The sequence below is a fragment of the Podarcis bocagei genome, assembly GCF_964188305.1.
Source record: "Podarcis bocagei genome assembly, chromosome: 16".
Lineage (NCBI taxonomy): Eukaryota > Metazoa > Chordata > Lepidosauria > Squamata > Lacertidae > Podarcis > Podarcis bocagei.
Genome location: NC_138142.1, coordinates 24,946,270 through 24,961,296, shown reverse-complemented (window position 1 = coordinate 24,961,296; position 15,027 = coordinate 24,946,270). Strand labels below are relative to the sequence as shown.

Below are 15,027 nucleotides of genomic sequence, written 5' to 3'. Positions count from 1 at the left end.
ATTCAAATGAATCCCAAAGTGGTGTACAAACAATAACAAAACATGTAATAGAACATCACAAATACAACATAAATTGTATAAAATAATTAAGAAATCACCAGTGAAACAATTACAATTTATAGTCAACTTTATAGTCAGTTTCAGGCTTTAAGACTTGTTCCCAGTTCTCTTAGGCTTAGGGAGTCAAATAATGCTCGTGGTTTCTTGCAGTTTCTGATACAGTCCACTTATCAGCGAAGGATCCAATTATTTAGAAATAATGCATATTTATTAATTTCAAGGCTGTTGAGAACCAAACCAGGAGTGGTTAACCTGCGATCTCCAGATGCTGGAGGACTCATAACTCCCATCAGCCCCAACTAGCCAGAGTTTTTAGGGGGCTAACCAGGTTGGGATAGCTGGCTTGTTAGTTTTTGAATGTCTTGTGTAGATTTTTCAATTTCGTTGTTCTGTATGGGACAATGACAATAAAGATTATCGTATCGTATCAATAATCACCAATGATTGGTGCTGCAGAGCAGTAACACCCAATAATACCCCAAGGGGCACAGGTTGGTCACCCCTGCCCTAATCCATCCCACTGTAGTAAGTGTGCCCCATGCTCCCCTGATGTCCCTTCTTGTATATATTTTCTTCAGGAGTCAGTTATGGACCTGGTCTCTCAGAGGAGGTTCAGAGGTTTTAGAAATCTCCCTTTGATTGGCGTGAGCTGCAGGAGAGCGCAGAGTTTCGATTTTCACAGAACGCTGCGCCGGGAGAGAGAAAAAGCCCAAGAGTGCTGTTGGACTCCAAAGCTTGCCCGCGCCCCTTTTTACACCAAACGAAGCTGCTCCCCTTGGAAGGGAGACAATGGTTTTATGTATCTCCTCCCACGGATCTGGAAAGCAAGAGCCCCCGCGTTCTGGAGGCCGGAGCTGACCCTTCGCTGGAAAGCACCCTTGCCTTTTGTTCCACCCAGGAGAGAGAGAGAGAGAGAGAGAGAGAGAGAGAGAGAGAGAGAGAGAGACCCGCCTCCCCCGGGGCAGGCCGAGGAATTCAAACCCCTCCCCTGCCCTGCCTTCCCCGCCTCGCTCCGTCCGGCACTTCTGCCCAGGACCGAGCGAAGCGAAGGTACAAAGCCCAGGCAGGCGCGCCATCGGGGCTTCCTCCTCGACGGGACGGGTTCCTTGTGTGCCGGGGGTCCTGCCTGCCTTCCACCCGTCCCAGCGCCGGCTTTGAAACGGGGTTAGCGAGCGAGTACTTTTCGCGGAGCCGGGCGCCGCTTCGCCTGGAAGCTTCGAGGGGAGGGACCGGACGGGACTGGATAAGGAAGCTGATCGCGGCGCAGATCCGCTTGGAGAGCCTCGGACGGAGGGTGCCTTGGGAGAAGAGCAGGCAAGACGCCAGGGTGGGGGACGACGGGAGGACGACCACCATTGCCTACATCGGATCGCGTTGGCGGGTTCGACGGGGGCCCCCCTAGCGAGTTCCCCGCCCGCTTGGGAGGAAACCGGCCGTAGGGAGCGGCCCCCTGTTCTCTGCGGGAGAGACTAGACGGGGCGGTCTTCCTACCACTGGTGAGGGCGATGGAGAGCCTCTGACTCCGGATTCGCTGAGAGGAGTCTATAAACTCAAAGGGCTGGATCCTGCTTCCTCGACGGGAGGGGGTTTTGGCAGGCAGGAGTGTTCACCCCACTTCCCTGCTGAACGCCCCTGTGGCCCCCTGGATGGTCTCGATCCCGTGGGAAGTGGCGAGGAAGGCAATGTTAGTGACCTAGATGTGGGGGGCCGTGGACCAATGAGGCCCAGAGGACCCCAAGGAGCCCCTGGGAAGCATGTTCCGGAAGGCCCCACTAGTGGCCTGGGGGCCAGGTTCGCGGAGCGGGGGCACCACGGCCTACGCCAACCCCGTCTGGACGGCGTTATTTGACTACGAGGCCGCCAGCAGTGACGAGTTGACCCTGCGGAAAGGCGACTTGGTGGAGGTGCTCTCGTGGGATGCCGCCATCTCTGGGGACGAAGGCTGGTGGGCCGGCAAGGTGAACAACCAAGTGGGCATCTTCCCTTCCAATTACGTGTCGCCCAAGACGGGGGGCTACGCAGGCCCCGAAAGCCCCCCTGAGGCCGACTTCCGGGACCTGAGGCTGGAGGAAGTGATTGGAGTCGGTGGCTTCGGGAAGGTGTACCGCGGCAGCTGGAAGGGGGAGTTGGTGGCGGTCAAGGCTGCCCGCCAAGATCCGGACGAGGACATCAGCACCACCTCGGAGAGAGTGCGGCAAGAGGCCCGGCTCTTTGCCATGCTGCAGCACCCCAACATCATCGCCCTCAAAGCCGTCTGCCTCCGCGAGCCCAACTTGTGCCTGGTGATGGAATATGCGGCCGGAGGTCCCCTCAGCCGCATGCTTGCTGGCCGCAGGATCCCACCCCACATCCTCATCAACTGGGCCGTGCAAATCGCTCACGGGATGCAGTACCTGCACTGCGAAGCCATCGTGCCCGTCATCCATCGCGACCTGAAATCCAACAACAGTGAGTAGGAGGGTTGGGGTTGGTGGTGGTGGTGAGGGATTTGCATTTATTTGCATATATTTTGCCTAAAGAAATCTAGCTTGTTGGTTAGTTTGTGTCAAAAATGTGCATCTCCGCCTTTCGGCTTGAAATTGCTCACGTAACGATATCTTAAGATCGAACAGTGGAACGAAACCCGAGAAAATGTAGCCGAGCCATAAACTGACAATAATGAAAAGAAGAACAACCGAGAAGGGAAAATAAAAACGAAACACGGAAAATTAACTCGGAACATCTCTGTTGAAATAATCTCATTTTTAAATGCCGGTTTAAAGATGAACAGGAAGGAGGCCGGGCAGACCTTTCTGGGAGAGAATGTCATCTTCTGGGTGCCACGTTGGAAAAGGCTCTGTCTCTTTCCCCCTTAATCAAACGTTTGCTGTTGTGCAGAAACAAGGAAAGCCTTGGCAGCTTGACAGAGGTGATAGGCAATTCCCAAGACAGCACCCTGCTTGCAGATTTGAGTGCAATACAGTGGTACCTCGGGTTAAGAACTTAAATCATTCTGGAGGTCCGTTCTCAACCTGAAACTGTTCTTAGCCTGAAGCACCACTTTAGCTAATGGGGCCTCCCGCTGCCGCCACGTTGCAGCTGCGCGATTTCTTTTCTCATCCTGAAGCAAAGTTCTTAACCCGAGGTACTATTTCTGGGCTAGCGGAGTCTGTAACCTGAAGCGTCCGTAACCTGAGGTACCACTGTACTTAAGAAAACGAGGACACTGTAAGCCAGGAACAGGAAGCATCAGGCCTGGGGGCCAAATACGGCCCCCAGGACCTCTCGGTCTGGCCCTTGAACCTCACCCAAGGCCATAGCCCTCACCAGCCCTGCTCTGTGCCATAGTTGAGTCATTTTGTCTGGTTTGCCTGTCTTCGGATTGTGAGAAGGTGTCTTGCTTGCAGGATGGGAATATGTGGGGGAAGTGGGAGCCATGCAATTGCCTTTGGCTTTCATGTGCCCAGAATGCAACCTCCTGCACAAAGCTGAGCGTCACATGCATTGCTCTGCCTACTTTTGCATCTGGCCCCTCCCACTCCTGGCACGCAGCACCTAGAGCACTGGCCACGCAGGAATGCGACCTTAATGCGGGGAAGAACTTCCCCATTCCTTCCTTAAGCCTTGATAGTAAATGTCAAAACTGCAATTCCAAGTTGCATCAATTTTATGGCCTAAGCTATGTCCTTCCTTATTTATTTTAGCTTTGGGGTACACAATCTAGCAGGCGGTTTGTGCCATTGTGTAGAAATATAACTTCCCGCTAGGGATTGTGCCCCACAGGGGGCGGGAACCACAGAAAGCCTTCCTTTCAGCAGTGGCGCTGAAATTTGAAATGTTGTTAGTGTTTCAAGTGTAAAAGAAAAATGGGGGGGGGATGAAGGCAAGAAAAGGTGACTTCTGGAACAGGTGTACTGGGAGCAAGCAGCACTCTCAAAAGAAGCCATTGATAAGGAATATGCACCGTAAATTTAAAGCACCTGTTCCCCATAGAAAATCCTGGCTATTGTAATTTAAGGGTGTTGAGAATTGTTGCTCTTTGAGGAGTAAACTACAGTTCCCGGGATTTTATTTGCTTTTAAGTTATGGTGTATATTCAGCAATAGGAACATAGGAAGCTGCTGTATAGCAAGCCAGACCATCGATCTATCTAGCTCAGTATAGTATAGAAACATAGAACTGTAGACTTGGAAGGCACCCCAGGGGTCATCTAGTCCAACCCCGTGAAGCGTAGGAATCTGCACTAGCTGGCAGCTGCTCTCCCAAGATTTCAGCCAGGGGACGCTCCCAGCCTAACAGGAGATGTTGAGGGTTTAAACTTGGGACTATCTGTGTGTAAAGCGGGCACTTGACCACAGAGCCACATCCCTCCCTGAAGGGGCAAGCTGCCCAGTGGACAGGAAGGTTTTGGAAGGCACAGGAAAGGAGCCTTCCTTTAAGCCAGAATCAGGCCTGAAACCTTCCTTCAGTTCTGGGAAGCAAGGGTGCCTCTGAGCACATCCAGAGTACTTTCCCCCTCCCCCCTGCCAATCAAACACATTTTTCCCCTCCCACGTGCCATAGTTCAAGAGGTGAACTTAAGGTGGAGGCAGGGATGAGAACTAGCAAGTCCAGTTTGGGAAATGAAGTTCTATCTGCCACCCTCTCACTGTTTTGCCACCAGACAGCCAGCGAGTGTGACCTCAGTGACCTAAAGCTAGAAGGAAGTGACAGCAACGCACTCTCTCTCTCTCTATCGCTCTCTTCCCCTCCCTCTCCCAGAAACTAACTCTACACTGTCGTTTCCTCTTGTGAGGGCGAGATAAATGTTTTTCTTTCCATGCAAACAAGAGCCTGATGATTTGAAGCCTTTTCCTCTCTCTCTCCAGGCGTTGGGCTTCCTCCAGCTGTAGATTTGGGGAGGGGAAACCAGGGACAAGGAGGGGGAACTTTTAGATAGATAGATAGATAGATAGATAGATAGATAGATAGATAGATAGACAGACAGATAAACTTTATTTGCATTAGCCAACAGACATAAAACAAGCAATATATACAATTAAAAAACAACAACAATGGATAAAAAGGACATTCAAATGACCAAGAGGGGGAACTTTGTACCATACCATTGCAGCCCTCGCCCTAAGCAAGTCTTGCTTTGATCTGTTTGAAAGCAAATCTTCCTGCAGCAGAAGCCCGCACCTCCCCATCGCAGATAGGCAGATGGCCAGAGTCATCTCCCTTGTGCCGGTTGCAAGACACTCTGCACATGTTCAGAGGCATATTGTCCTCTAGATGTCACGTCTTTCAGGCAGAGCACTGGTTGAAGGGTTCCTGTTTCAAAGCTGATCGGATGATGGCTGTTTTCTTAGTCCCATCCCAACTGCCCGCCTCCGTCGGTCATAATGAGAATCACGCCTTGCAGGGTTGTTTTAATACTGGATTAATGAATTTAACTCTGGGTTAATGAATTTAATTCTGTATTAAAGAATTTAATTCTGGGTTAAATGTGGAGCATCTGTTTGGCTACCATGGGGAACGAGACGCTGGAAGAGGTGGGCCTTTGCTCTTAATTCGGCAGCTCTGCTTCTTACGCTGCGGGTACAGTACCTAGCAATTTGTTCCCTAAATTGTAGTTATTACTGTTTGCAAAATGCCCACCATTATGTCAGGCACGGTGTGAGAGGAGGACAAGCCCGTATATGGCAGGGAATGTTCACTGCAACAGGATTCCTCCAAATATAGGACTAAATGGGAGCTGCCTTTGGATGCAAAGTTGGGAAGGGAGTAGATGTTAAGCATCCATCCTGCACCTGTGTGCAGAGCACTGTCCTCCTTGTTTCTTGGTCACCCTGAGTGTGACAGAATGCTGCAAACTGGGATATATGCATATATTTTAGGCCCACGGATCTTCCTGGCTCAGGGACCTCACCTATCCTAAGAATGATTACTTCCCTCAAAACAAAGACAAATGCTGCTGTCATCGAATTGTAGAGTCAGAAGGGACCCTGAAGATCGTCTAGTCCAGGGCTGGCCAACTCCCAAGAGGCTGCGATCTACTCACAGAGTTAAAAACTGGCAGTGATCTACCCCATTTTGGGGGGGTCAGGTCAAAATTGTTGAGCTTCTTTGGGAGAAGCCACTGATCTACCAGTGATCTACCACAGAACGTCCACTTATTTACTGGTAGATCACAATCTACCTGTTGGGCGTGCCTGGTCTAGTCCAAGGGTAGGCAAACTAAGGCCCGGAGGCCGGATCCAGCCCAATCGCCTTCTAAATCCGGCCCACGGACAGTCCAGGAATCAGCGTGTTTTTATATGAGTAGAATGTGCTTTTATTTAAAATGCATATCTGGGTTATTTGTGGGGCATAGGAATTCGTTCATTTCCCCCCCAAAAAATATATTCCGACCCCTCACAAGGTCTGAGGGACAGTGGACCGCCCCCATGCTGAAAAAGTTTGCTGTCCCCTGGTCTAGTCCAACCCTAGGAATATGCAGCTGTCCCATATGGGGATCAAATCTGCAACCTTGGCTTTATCTGCACCATGCTCTAACTTGGGAAACACTGCTCTAACCAGCTGATCTATCCCTTTAGGGCACAAGATTGGGAATCTTTTCAGCCTATGAGCCATGTTCCCTTCTGGAGTCACATGCCCCTTGTAGGCAGGGCTAGCAGCAAAAGTGGGCGGAGCAAAAATAATGTTAATTTTACCATTGTATAATCAGCTAGTTTCTACACACACTCAACACATTGCAGCGTATCCTCCATCAAGAAGCATGATCAGAGTTCAATGACACATTCCAGCCTGGGAAAAACACCCAAAGGAGGATGTGGAGCATCTGGAATTTGACAGATACTGTATGTTCAGAGCATACAGTATAGCCCATAGCTGTCAACTTTCAGATTTGAAAATAAGGGATCAGCAGCCTCACCTGTTCCAGGGATAGTCTACTGAATATCTAACAATCCGAGATAGCAGTGGGAAGCAGTGGGAAATGGCGGTGGAATAAGGGAATTTCCCGCAAAAAAAGGGAAGGTTGCCAGCTATGGTATAGCCTCTCCTAACAGGCTCAAAAAACCTTGCCATCCGCCTCTCTATAGAAATATAAGCTACCGTAACAGAATGTAGACCAGAGCTTTCCAAACTTGTCATGGTGGTGACGCACTTTTTAGACACGCATCATTTCGCGACACAGTAATTCAGTTCTACTAGCAAACCAGTAATTCAGCTTTACTAGCAAGTTCTCATTCCAGCCCACACTGCAGCCGACACTATAACATGTCGCGACACAGAGTTTGGAAAGCTCTGACGTAGACAGTCGTTTTTAAGTCAGTTGGAGGTGGCTTGGGAGAGAGATTTCGCTTCCTGTGATGTACACACACATGCAAACTTCTTTCTTCCTACTGTCACTTCTGATCAAAAAAGCTTAGCGGGGGTGGGTGGGTGGGGGGATACGAAAAACTTGCCAAACCTGTTTTGGTGAACATGGTTCACAGGTGAACATGGAAGGAGTAGGTACACCCCGCAAACAGTGATCCCTCTCAAATTCCTTTCGACTCCTCTCAAAGGACAACAGTTGCTTGTCTATAGGTTCTCCCTTCTTTATTCCAGGTCGTGTGTGTGTGTGTGTGTGTGTGTGTGTGTAAATTTGTCGCTCATCTCAGTATTCGACCATCTGGCAATATCTGAAAGCAGCATGAGAGTCATCTTCAAATATCTGAAAGGCTGTCCGTCATGCAGAAGACAGAGCAGACTCAGGCCACCTTCACACCATACTATAATACTACTTTATAGTCGTGACTTCTGTGCCAAAAAATCCTGGGAAGTCGCATTTGTTGAGGGTGCTGAGAGCTTTTATTCCTCTATTTCCCTCCCAGGGCTTCAGTTTTCTGAGTGGTTTAACAGTCAATCTCTTTTCCCAGGTAGCACTAGAAATGGTAGCTTTGGGAAGGAGAAAGGGGTTTCTTAACAACTCTCAGTACCCTTAACAAGCTCCAGCTCCCAGAATTCTTTGGGAGAAGCCATGACTGTTTAAAGCAGAGGTCAGCAAACTTTTCCAGCAGGGGGCCAGTCCACTGCCCCTTAGACCTTGTGGGGGGGGGGGCGACTATATATATATTTTTTTGGGGGGGGTGAATGAATTCCCATGCCCCACAAATAACCCAGAGATGCATTTTAAATAAAAGGACACATTCTAATGTAAAAACACACTGATTCCCGGACCGTCCGTGGGCCGGATTTAGGTGGTGATTGGGCCGGATCCGTCCCCCGGGCCTTAGTTTGCCTACCCATGGTTTGAAGTGGTATCATAGTGCTTTAAATGTATGAATGTGGCCTTGCTAACTGTTGTTCTGGAAGTCTAGGTGTAGAGCCCTAGGTCTGGGAACAGCAGGGAAGAAGGTTTTGGCTAAAGATTAAGAGAAAGCTCCTAGTGGCATAAGCTGTCCGACAGAGAACCAGGCTGCCTTGAGAGTTGCAGGTGGGCTCTCCTTTGCAGGGGCTGTTAAATCCCAGAGGCTGAGTGGCTGTCAGTCAGGGCTGTGTCACTGTAACATGCTGCACGAAAGATCCTTCGTGGAGGTCATCTCATGCAACCCCTTGCTCCACGAAGGATCTTCAGTAGATCTTCAGTAGATCTCAGGGCTTGCCATTAAGCCAAACCAACACAGAGTTTTCATGTACTGATGACTTCATCAATACATGAAAACTGTGTTGGTTTGGCTTAATGGCAAGCCCTGGGGAGAGGACAGTTGCTACGGTATGTTGTGAACTGCCCTATGATCTACAGGTGTGGGGCAGTGTACCATTTTAATAAATAATAATAATAAACACAGTTTGAGCCAAGGCTTGGCCTCATCCCTGTTTTCAGTGCTCCATTTTGCCGTCAAACATACAAAATGCTAACAGAGAGGAGAGTTTCTTTATACCCAGGCAAAGTGGCATTTGCAGCTTTACACCACAATATTATAGGGGCTGGATGGCAGTGCTTCAAACACCATTCTTTATTCTCCTTCCAGGAATTCCAACCCCCTTCAGTGAATTCCCAGGGTGTCTTACCGTAAATGCAATTAAAAGAGTTAGAGAAGCACCACCATTTAACGCAGCAGCTGAAAAGCAAGGCCAGGAGATAAAATTATTCTTAAAAGCTGTTGTTGTAGTTTTTAAAAGCACATCTTCGCCCCATGCAGAAGCCAAATCAGAGCAAGCCCCACCCACGCTTCCTTAAGGAGAGCATTTCACAACCAGGCTGCCACCACAGAGAAGGCCCTTTCCCCGGTCACCACCCACTGCGCTTCTGATGGCAGAGGACAGCCGCCAACGAGACCTAAAAGCAGGGATGCGGAGCTTGTGGCCCTCGGCCTGGCTTCATGTGGCCCTCAGTCTAATGTCATGCAGGTGGCAGTAGCTGGGGGGGTGGAGAGGAGGAGAAAAAGTGAGGAGTGGGAGGCAGGAACAGCTGAAGCAGAAGCAATGATGGAAGGGGAGAAGGAAAGCTCTATGCAAGAAAGCAGTGCAGACCTCTGGCAAGAGAAACCTGCCAGGCAAAGAAAGGTGGGGATTGTAGAAAGAGAGAGACAGATAGAGAGAGCTGGCAGTGGGAAGGTGGAAAGGGGAGCTTACCCTTCCAATCCTGAGTGTTACTACTTCCCATTAAGGTAGGGAGTAGTTGCTGACAGTGTTCGAAATTAGCCAGGAGCCAGGCGCATTTTGCACCTGGGTTTCGACCACTCACAACCAAGTGAAGGTGCCTGGGCGCCAGGATGGTGCCTGACATCTCTACCATCTGGGGATCATTGGATCCGGACTGTTTTCCCATCCTGTAGAATTCTGATCAGTTACATTTTATCTTCACAATTGGAATGAATTTCGGGAACCAAATTGCTTTTTCTGTCAGCCTGAGCAGGAGCAGTCAGCATTAAGGAAAAAGAGGTGGGAATAGGCCGATAGATATGCGGACTGTCCCTGGATCAAGTGACTTTTCTTCTTTAAGTTCTCAAAAGTTCTTAAGCTAGCTCAAGGTTGTCAGCTGAAGTAGCCAGATGTTTAACTGAGAATCACTCACAGTGAGTCCATGAAAAAGAAGACTTTAGAGCTGTCTTGCCCTAAAATGGCAACTAGACATTCTCTTTTGGTGAGTGCAGCCTTGGTTTAAGGAGTCATTTGGCTTATATACTTGAGTTTCTAACACGGCGAGTCTTGGCAGGGCGGCAGAAGCAGGGGACGAGGAAAGTGCTCATTTCAACCGCACACATAGGCGCACTGTGTTTTCATCTTCAAACCATAGCTAAGTTTAGCCATTGTTGAAAGCAACATGTGAACCAGTCCACTGCCAGGGCCCTTTGCAGGAAAAGTGGGATGCAAATATTCCAAATAAGAAATGAAAATATGTGCTGGGACTGGTAGCAGCCTGACACAGCCTGCGAGAGGTGGACCCCACCATCTCCACCATGGCTGTGTGAGACCTGAGATCCGACATTTTTTAATTTCCATCCCACCTTTCTCTCTCAGGAGCTCAAGGTAACCTTAACAACCCTATGAGATGGGTCCAGTGTCACACAATGTCATCCTGGGATCTCCGCAGCCGAGTGGGGATGGAACCCTTGTCTCCCAGTTCCTAGTCTGACACACTAACCACAACATTGTACTTGCCTGCGCACTCCAGTGAGGAGTCTGTGTAGGGATTCTTGACTTAGGTGTCAACTTTTGAATTGGTGGCGGCAGCTGCTGTCACTGGTGTGCCTTTAAAGATCTTACCACTCCTCTTGTGGTGCTGGCACAGTTGTTCTGCACTCCCACTCACCCCACCCCCGCACCAAGGTGAGGATCTCAGTTCTGCCTGTTCTCTCTCCTGTCCTGGAATTGTGAGCCAGAACTCCCAGACAGTTGGGGAGGCCAGGGAGTTGTGAAATCACTAGCAGAAAACCCCCGCGCGCCAATTGTGCAATAATCACCATGGGAACTCTCTCGTATGTAAAGCAGCAGTCCTTGGCAGTAGAATCACAAGTAGGGACCCTGAGGTGGTTTATGTGCATGTGATTGAACGTCCGTGTGAGAGGCAAGATGATTTCTGTGTAACATATATATCCTCCTTATGTTCCAAGGTTTTGCTCTGCTGTTGCAGACCATCCAGCTAAGGCATAAGTGTTTCTCTGTGTGTGTACTAGTTGAGGAGGGAAGGGCAATTCACTCTGTAGCTGCCCCAAGAACTCCCCTGTATTATACTTGCTAATAATATTACTTACTAATAATATTACTAATAATATTGTTCAAGGTTGTTTTCCATCTGAGTCTTATTCTGAGTCTTATTCTATCGAGAGGTTGTGGACTCTGCTTCCTTGGAGGTTTTTAAGCAGAGTTTGCATGGCCATCTCTCATGGATGTTATAGCTGAGATTCCTGCATTGCCGGGGGTTGGACTAGATGACCCTTGGGATTCCTTCCACGCTACAATTCTATGATTCCATGATTCTAGGTTCCAATGAAACCCATAGCCATAACTAGCTTAGGACGATTTCTTCCCATGGGTCTACCCTAATGAAAACATAGTTGTTGACCACAAACCTAGATATATTTATTACCTGCCCTTCACCATGATGTTCCAGAGTATTAAAATCAGTTAAAACTGATATTGCAGTTCCTTGAGAACCTTGCCTTTTTGAGGGGAGAAGAGACAAATTTCTAGTCCTTTATGCTGCCAAGTAAAAACTCAGTGGGCCGCCCATGAACAAAAAGTAGTGTGCTGGTTAATTCGTAGGTAGAATTAACCTAGTGGCCTCCCGAACAATATTTACACCATACATTTAAAGCACTAGAGTACGCTCCGGGCAGCTTCCAACTTATATAAAAACATAATAAAATATTTAAAAACTTCCCTACACAGGGCTCCCTTCAGAAGGTTGTATAGTTAATTATCTCCTTGGCTTGGGTTTTGTTTTGTTTTTGCATAACTCCATACCCTCCAACATTTCTCCGATGAAAATAGGGACATCCTAAGGAAAAGCGGGACATCCTGTGGTCAAATCAGAAACCGGGACAGCTTCTGTAAATCTGGGACTGTCCCTGGAAAACAGGGGCACTTGGAAGGTCTGAAGTGTGGGTGCTGCCACGCTAAAAGATGGATGGCTTACAAATGTGGAATCAGTGTTAACATGGCACCTGAATCGGTGCCAGTTCCACAGACCAAAGCAATTTGACTTAATAAGTTGTGTGTGTTTGTGTGACGGTGCTGGTAAGCAGACCTCCCTCCGGGATCTCTAGGAAGGCTGTGGATGTCGGTGGAGGGTGTGGCGTTGTTTTAAAGAGGGCTTTCCTTGCGTAGGGTGTTCTTTCAAGGCAGAGGAGGGAGGGAGAGAGAGAGTTGTTCGCCAGCCTCTCTTAAACAATGGTCCAGTGGTTGTGGCAGAGATCTGGTCCCTTCACTTCCTCCCCAGTGGCTTCCTGCTCGCTCTCGCTCAGGCTTCCTCTCTGTCCCGGTTGATTGGGGAAGGGAAAAACGTCTAGGCCTCAGAGCAGCAGCAGCAGCTGTTGGGGGCGGGGAGGGTGCCTTCTTGGGGTACTTCTGTCGGGGGAGCCCCTTCCCTACAGCCCAACGGAACAATGGACCAATTCTCCTGCCAGCGCCACACACAATGGGGCGCTCAGTGACGCAGCGTCCCAGGGAAATGCTTGAGTCGCCTACGGGTCATTGGGCCAAAGCCCAGCCAGAACGGCGGGGCTGGGATTGCCTCACAGCCAGGGCTGCAGAAAGGGCTTGTGGGCCGTAGTTGAGGGCCAGGGCTGAGAAGGACCCATGCTCCCAACTGGTACTAAAGGAACGTGGGGGGCGGGGAGTCCTTTTGGGTGTCTCAGAGGGAGACACCCATAACCATTTCCCAGGATCTGGGAGGTACAAAACGGTAACAGCAGTGCCTCTGATGACGTGCAGAGTGCAGCCTTGGGTCACCGTATCCTGTGCTCGTACAGCTGGATTAAGGAGACAGGCTTGTTTTCTTCTGTTTATTGGGTGGTGGTGTTTGTATTTATAATGCTCTGCAGCATCTGTCAGACATGAGACACTAAGCCGCTTATGCGTTAGGTAAGGCAGATAGATTGCAATTCCAAATATGTCAGATCAGAAAGGTATGGCAAGGCAGCTCTGTTTCAGGTAGCATTAGGGATTATTTGGTTTATTCATAACCAAAGTACAGTCGTACCTTGGAAGTCGAACGCCTTGCAAGGCGAACGTTTTGGCTCCCGAACTCCGCAAACCCGTAAGTGATTATTCTGGTTTGCAAACGTTCTTTGGAAGCCAAATGTCCGTTGTGGCTTCTGATTGGCTGCAGGAGCTTCCTCCAGCCAATTGGAAGCTGCACCTTGGTTCCCCAATGTTTTGGAAGTCAAATGGACTTCCGGAATGGATTCCATTCAATTTCCGAGGTACGACTGTAGTGAAATGGACCTAAGTCTAGGTGGACATGTACAAAGGGCTTTTGCCTGTATGTATCTGCAAGGAGGAGGGAAGGAAGAATGTGACAGCTCAGGGATAGGAGCCAACCCCTAGGGGCTAAAGTCCCTTCGCCCTCCCCCAATAAAGCATTTGAGGGGGCCAAGCCCCCCAAAGTTGATGGGCATTGGCATTCAAATGGTGTGGATGAGCCCCAACATGTGATTGATTATGGGGGGGGCTGGGCTTACCTGCCCTCCCCCAAATATTTTACTCAAGTTGGCACCCCTGGCTCAGTGGGAAGACATCTACTTGGCATACAGAAAGTTGCCATTTAAATCCCTGGCATCTCCAGCTAGGGTTTCTGAGAGCATCCTTTTTCAGAGCTGGGCATTTTCTTTATCTCTGTCTGGCAGCCACTGAGAACAGGCAACAGCTTTCTAACAGGCAAGCTGCACATTGTTAAGTGCACGATCACATTTAATGTACCTGCTTTAAAAAGGTGGGGGTAAGGAAGCCGAATTGGGACCACATCACAAAGGGAACGGGATTAACCCTCCTCTCTTGCCATGGTGAACACATACACATGGAAGTTGCTGTAGACGTTTTCCTCCTGGGCAAAGAGCAGCGTTCAGTGCGGTGATATTTATCAGAGTCCAGGCACAGAAGAAGGAAAAGGTTCAACAACCCTCTCCCTACCACATGCCCCTGTCTAGATCCCTGACCAACATAGGCCTGCTCCCCCTCCCTCATCGTCCCCCAAAATGCCTGCTCTTAATAAAATGAAACAAACCTGTGCACACTCAGTGTGATTATTGGTTCCTAAGATTTGTCGTCTCCTATTTTGTGTGTGCCCCATTATATATTTAACATTGCCCCCCAAACTGTTCTGGGGAAACATCCTGATAAGCAAGAGCTGTCTGGAGGTAGAACAGGCAGCCTCGGGAGGTGCCTGGCAGAGCTGCCAGGCAAGAGCTGTCTGGAGGCAGAACAGGCAGCCTCGGGAGGTGGTGGGCTCTCCTTCACTGAAGGTGCTTAACAAGAGACTGTCAGGGATGCTGTCACGGGAAGATTCTTGCCCTGGGCAAGGGGTTGGGCTAGATGACCGCTAGGATCCCTTCCAGCTCTAGGATTCTGCTGCCCCTCATATGTTGGGATAACTTAGATTGATGACTACAAACATCTAGATGCTCCTGCTGGCTCCTGGATCTCAAGTTGTATAGGTCTTTAGGGGGAATCACTAACATCTCAAAAGAGGTTTAAAAAAACGGACCAGGAATTACATGTGCTTTTTCCAGCTCTGGCATGTTGCATTCCTGATAGTCAGGCATTAGTTTCTGATGACTGATCTCAGGGCTCTAGCGTTGACCTTGGAGCATCAAACAAGTAAGGTAGAGAGCCTTAAATATGAGGACTAGCAACTTGAAAATAAGGCCCAAAGCCATTGGAATCCAGCAGGAAATTGAAAACACACTTGCAGCAGCAGGAGAGAAGTATGAGTTCAATCTGGAAAATTCACTACTGTGCTGAGCAAAGTTCTTTCATCTCCCCACTTTGAAGAGTAGTGATTGAGTAGTGATT

General features: G+C 49.2%; 1 protein-coding gene across 1 annotated transcript in view; it reads left to right on the top strand.

Moving 5' to 3' along the window:
- The first annotated feature begins 1,061 nt into the window (after window positions 1-1,061).
- MAP3K11 (mitogen-activated protein kinase kinase kinase 11) overlaps window positions 1,062-15,027 on the top strand; it is a 29,558-nt gene continuing 15,592 nt past the window's right edge. Inside the window, exon 1 of the mRNA XM_081175418.1 lies at window positions 1,062-2,508. Coding sequence (XP_081031544.1) covers window positions 1,815-2,508 — 694 coding nt within the window. The 5' untranslated portion in view covers window positions 1,062-1,814. The remainder of the gene's footprint in view (window positions 2,509-15,027) is intronic.